General features: G+C 39.4%; 1 protein-coding gene across 6 annotated transcripts in view; it reads left to right on the forward strand.

Moving 5' to 3' along the window:
• Positions 1-4660, forward strand: part of CRTC1 (CREB regulated transcription coactivator 1) — a 1230699-nt gene extending 1226039 nt beyond the window's left edge. For all 6 annotated transcript variants that reach the window (XM_069649310.1, XM_069649311.1, XM_069649312.1 and 3 more), the window contains one exon: positions 1188-4660. In XM_069649310.1, the coding sequence (XP_069505411.1) occupies positions 1188-1399 (212 nt within the window). In that variant the 3' untranslated portion in view covers positions 1400-4660. The remainder of the gene's footprint in view (positions 1-1187) is intronic.
• The last annotated feature ends 1340 nt before the right edge of the window (positions 4661-6000 follow it).

A 6000-nucleotide genomic window follows, 5' to 3' on the forward strand; every position in this document is an offset into this window, starting at 1 on the left:
TGAACTTGTCTAGTAGTTTCGTAAGATTATTTTGGATGGTTTTCCCAAACTTCTTTCAGATATGGGCTGCAGTTGGTGTCTAAAGAATTTGAAGATATTTTTTGTGGGTGTATGGAGCAGAATGTGACCAATGCAGTGTACCATCCAAAGGTAACTGATGCGTGGAAAGGTTTAATTGTACTTTGATGGACACCATAAGAATTGCATGAGTACATGAGGAGATTGGACACGAGCGGTGATGGAAAGGATTTGCCAGTATAAATTGGTGTTGCATGCTATAACTGGAGAGACACCATTTGAAATATAAAGGGGGAACGAAACCCCAACAGTCAATTGTGTCTTGGATGGATGGTTGGATTCAAGCTAGACAAGGTTGAGAGTGTGAGAATCCAGATTCACGAGTGAGATGAAAGCCAAGGTGAGATGATCTCAAACGTGGGTGTAAGGAACTCCTAATGAAACCCAGAGATTTGGTGAAGATAAGACTATCTGCAGGAGTTAGGAAGGAGGAGTCGACATTTTCTGAGCTGATTGAAGTAGTGAAGGGCTTGGGTTCTTTCATTCTTGTAAGGAGAGAATTGTGTTGGTGAAGAGAGTGTAGGTGTTTATTAGCGCAGCAGGGGAGGAAGGGAGGTGTTGGGCATGTGTATATGTCGGAGACAGTGACGTCAGCCAGAGAGTCTTTAGAGTGCAGAAGGGAACATGCAGCGAAGGACGGTTGAGAAGCAGATGGCGAGGGCAGGAGCGTCACTGCTAAGGATGAATATGTAAATAAGGCATCAAGGTAATCCTATACACTTTTGACCGTATCTCTCACCCTAAGGACGGAGGTGCACACCACCATAACAAATAAAACTATATGCTTGAAATTGAAAAGAAAATGGTACCCAAGCACCAAAAGTGAATTTTATAGCTATTCTTTTCCTATGGCCAAATAAATTGCAGCCCGAGGCTTCAGTGTTTTAGGCAGCAGTGGAGCAGTTCACTGCAACATTGAGGTTTCTTTCTGTATGGTCTTAAATCTACAACACTTTAAATTAAAAAAGCTTTTGAATTGATGTTCTTTCATTGGACAGTCTGGTAAGTAACTTGAGTTGTAGTCAATAGAATGCACTACTGTTTGGCTATGCTTCCATGAAAAGAGACTTATGCCTATTCTTTATCTTTTTTTCTAAATTATATTTTAGTGACTGGAGAGTCTCCACCGAGCTTATCAAAGGAGCTGACCAACAGTTTGGCAGGGGTCGGAGATGTCAGTTTTGATTCAGATTCTCAATTTCCTTTGGATGAGCTTAAAATTGACCCTTTAACCTTGGATGGACTACACATGCTTAATGACCCAGACATGGTCCTCACGGACCCTGCCACAGAAGACACTTTCCGAATGGACCGGCTGTAGATCCATCACCATGAGCATGGGAATAAAAGTTGCTCCTTTGCCCAGCTGAACTGATTTATTTTCCAATTGATCAGTCAGGTCTGATCAGACAGTTGCAGAGAGCGAACACTTTGGTATTTACATGGAGTAAAAGCTTGTTGTTCAAAGCTTGCAGCGCTGCAAATTCACATTTGCATCATCCTGTCTTTTAGCTTGTTTCTCATGGAGTTGAATGAGGATTGATTCTGCATCAAGCATCCCTTCCCCACCAAAGCTCCATCATTATGTTCATATTTTTCATAAGGGAAAAGTTTCTCTTGTCAAAGAAACAAACGTTTAACACTTGTGAAATGCCATCCTGTGACAGTTGGGAAAGTTAACTGTTCAAATGCTACAGAAGTGGGACTTCTAAGCTTCAGAACCAAGAGAGCAATGTTTGGACACACATGGCAAAGCTTCAAAAAATGTGTCCTATCGAGCAGAGTGGAAAACACTTGTTGAAATGCCATTTTAATTTATTACACTTTTGGATGGACATGTTTATAATCTGTATTTGTTTTTGTGATTGCTTTTCCTGGTGATTCTTCCACATTGGCTGGATGCTAGCGATTGCAAACTTGAAATTTAGAGTGTTATCAAGTGCACAGCCATTTGTGGGATTTGTACACCTTCAGTTTTCAAAAGCTTTAACCCTTTCCTTTACAGCAAATTTTATATATTTTCAAGCAAAAACAACTTAATGTAACTTACTACATGGTGAAAATGAAGGCGCCTTTAGAAACATTTTTTAAGCAGCTGAAGCTCATCTTTGGACAAAGGAATTTGCACACCTCTTGGTGTTTGAGTGGAGGACATCTTAATAAAGGAACACAGACTGACCCAGTATAATGTGGATACATATATAGCTATTTGATATCATTGTCCATTAATCCCTTCAGACTTCTTTTGGACATGTTTTTTTCTTTTTAAATTATTAAGGGTTTACACTATTGAGGGATTGTACACACAGGCATTGTAAACAATCTTCTTTTCATGTTTTTTCCTCAAAAAGATTTCCTCTGCAGTAACTGGAAATATAAATGACTGCAGGCACAAACAATATTGCTCTAATTTATAAAAAACAGTTCTTTGGATACAGTGTTAAAGTTGAAAATATGATCTTGTGCAAAACCTTGATTTAACATTCTGTGGCGTTTGCTTCCCATTTCATCTCATCCAAAGAGATTTGTAACCGATTCCATACTTGTGTTTTATTTATATTGTTGCGGCCTCAAAAGAATTTAACTTAAATTGCGATAACTCTGCAATAGCAAATTATTTAACTTCTCACCTTGCCTCTTTAAAGTACAGTGGATTAAAGACCCATTGAATCACATCAGACAATTATTTAGGTAATTTGCAGAATTTAAATGGCATCGCTTGTTTTCTGTATGGGGTAACTGGACAAAACGTATTTCCTCCTTCATTTATCTGGTTGTGAAGTTATCCTAATCATTTTTACAGGACATTCCATTTCAAAGTAGCTGTATTTGAACAATCTGGGTAGTCCACTTTTAAATGACTTAGAATAATAACTTTACTTCTTCCCACGAGTAAAAAAAAAAAAAAACAGATGGTATATTTGAAGATGTTTGTTGTGTCCATATGCCAACAAAAGAAATGCATGTATTTGCATGAATTGTGCTGATTGAACCCATCAGAAAAAGTTGTCTGGCGTTACCCTGCTCATGCAAATTGTAAAAGTGTATATTCATTTGGTTACACTGTAACAATTGACAGTTTCCTTCTTTGAAGAAAACCTAGTAATTCTGTTTATCCAATTAGTATCTGATGTGCTAAACTTGGGAATTAACAGCACTTTCAAACATTTTGCAACTTCCCAAAAGGCATGAGACTTTATCCAAGAGATGTTATTGCAACTCTGTATTCAAAAGGTTTCATTGATACATGATCATTGATCTATTGCATTACAGCTGCTGTTTAACTTTATCCTGCATTCAAGCAATCTGAATATTATAAACATGTTTTTTAATGTGTCGTTCAGCTACATGAAAAGAAATCAAAATTGTAAGTCATACGATTTGCCTTCACAGTACTTTGGAGTAGTTAGTGTGGATTAAGTCAATAGTGTACAGTCACTATTTGTAATGTTCAACGGTTTACCAGTTCCCTCTAGTAATGAGTGACTTTGAGTTTGCGCCAATGTCTATTGACTTTTGTGTAGCATTGGCATTGGTATCCATTACAGTGCATTTGCAATGATCTGTTAATCGTTATAGTAGGGGTGACAAACTAAACTGGTTTACATTTTGTCCATGATGCCTGAAAGGTATTTTGGCAAAGCTGATTGGATTTTCAGATTGAAATTGTGCAGCAGTCTTTTCTGTCAATGTTAAAGGAAGCAGTTACAGTACTTTATTCTTTGGCTTAGGTAAAAGTAGTATGCACTGCTGCATTTAGATTTAGATACAAGACGGTCACAAACATCATCCCTCAGAGATGCTAAACCCCCGTCTCCCCAAATGGTTTATAGATTGCCATTAAAGTGCAGTAGTCTGTAAATGTTTCTCTGCGTATTTGCTAAAGGTTTGCATTTAGTTCCCCTGTACTCAGATGGATACCAAAAAATGTCTTTATACTATAAAGAACCATTCAATAACCCTCCCTGGAGCCTAGAATAGTAGCCACATGTCCAAAGTTGTATTTTTGTTTTTAGATGTTTTTAATTGGGAATGCCTTATTTGTCTCCTTTACTGCTCTAGAGTTTATCATGATAAGGATATTTGCTAATTACAAGATTTTCAGATGAAAGCCTATAATCTAGTCGATCCAGTGCCCTTTAATCTTTAATCTATATCATGCATTAGACAAATGTAGACCTAAACATATTACCTATTCTGGACAGGAAGGGATCCCAGACACAAAATAACTCTACATTGATTGACTATCTGTGTGTATAACATCTTTTAACACGTCACATATTTAAATGTTAACGTAATCCTTTTGGAATTAAGCATAACTTCAATATTCCGGTATATTTATAGTTTGTGTCTGATATAGTAGGTTCACACTAGTTTTGTTGCACAGTAACTTGATTACCTTGCAAGTTTCATGTGTTAACAAGTGTTTTTATGGGAAGCATACAAAATGCATTTTTGTGCCATTTGTTGACCTTGTTCCATGTGTCATCCTAAATACATTTTCCATAAACACTCTTAAGATCCATGTTTCTTTTGCCTTTTCCCCTATTGCCTGAATAAATGGGTCTGTAGTGTATTTTCATTCCAGGTTTGCCTTTTATTTTTTTTATTTTTTACATATCTGGTACTGTAAATCTATTCACGCTTATTTTATGTTTCTGACACTATCTTTTGTATATGACTTTTCGGCAAATTTTGGCTAGTAGCTCAGTGCACTCTTAATGCAGTGGTTTCCACATGGGCGTACTTACTCTAGTCATCAAGTCCACATTACATAAAAAAATCTCTTGTGCTTCATAGAATGAATTGGCTAATTGATCTTAACTTTAAAACACAACCTCCTCACCCTTTTTCATTATAATTGAAATCAATATGTACAAATCTTTAGTATTTAGTCAAGGTGTACTATTGTGCTAATGTTGCTAAAGATTGTATTTGTCATGGTCCACTAATTAGTTGATTTTAGCCATGTGACCTATGAAGAAAATGCATTCCTGTCACTGGTTACCAAATAATTATTTTACATTGAGATTATGGTCTTTGTAACCACATCAAAGCACCTTAAGGTTTATTCTGTCTCTCTTTTGAGCTCGAGAAGGTGGTACATTTCGACAGGGTTTTTAGTAACAGAAGTTCGAGGGGATTGGGTCCTCCGACGTATTCCATATCTGACAGTAATCACCACAGCTGTGCTGCATCAGAAAATCTTTCTGCGTCCTGCGTCGATGACATTGATGCGCCGTCCTCGAGGACCTCCTTCCGACGGGTGACGTCACTGGATGTTATAATTAGGACGCAACAACGCCCGTAGCCCCGTTTCGTTTTTTCTGCGAACGTGTTGGCATCAGAGATCTCGCTGCCCCTCGACTCTTTGGAGTGTCTGTTCTTTCGGTTCTTGGAACCTGTTAGTTTGTGAAGTATTATCGGGATGTCTTCCTCTTCTTCCACCCCGCGTCCGGGCTTCAAGAAGTGTGGGGACTGCGGGTCCAAGATGTCGGTGACAGACTCGCACAATGCCTGCCTCTGGTGCCTTGGGAAGGCCCACGACACGGATGATTGTGTCGACTGCCAGTCGCTTACGTCCAAGGCCTTGCAGGAACGTAAGAAGAAGTCGGTAAGGTGTCCAAGCCCCGGAAGGCGAGGTCCACTGGGCTTTTGACGGACGATTCGAGGGGTGACTCTCCGCATCGTAGTCGTAAGTCTAGGGGCTCTCGGTCCCGGAGTGGGTCCAGCCACTCCTCTGCCTCTTCGAGGCACTCCCGGAAGCGCTGTCATTGGTCGCCTTCCCCGTCCTCATCCGAGGACTCCGCCCGTCGGCGGGTTTCTTATCCCATCAAGCGTTCCTCTCCGGAGGAATGGGCTTCCTTCGGGAATAAAATGTTGCGGATTCTTGAATCGCAGGGCTCTGGTCCGTCCGCGCCT

The sequence above is a fragment of the Ambystoma mexicanum genome, chromosome 1p, assembly GCF_040938575.1.
Source record: "Ambystoma mexicanum isolate Mex_15411 chromosome 1p, UKY_AmexF1_1, whole genome shotgun sequence".
Lineage (NCBI taxonomy): Eukaryota > Metazoa > Chordata > Amphibia > Caudata > Ambystomatidae > Ambystoma > Ambystoma mexicanum.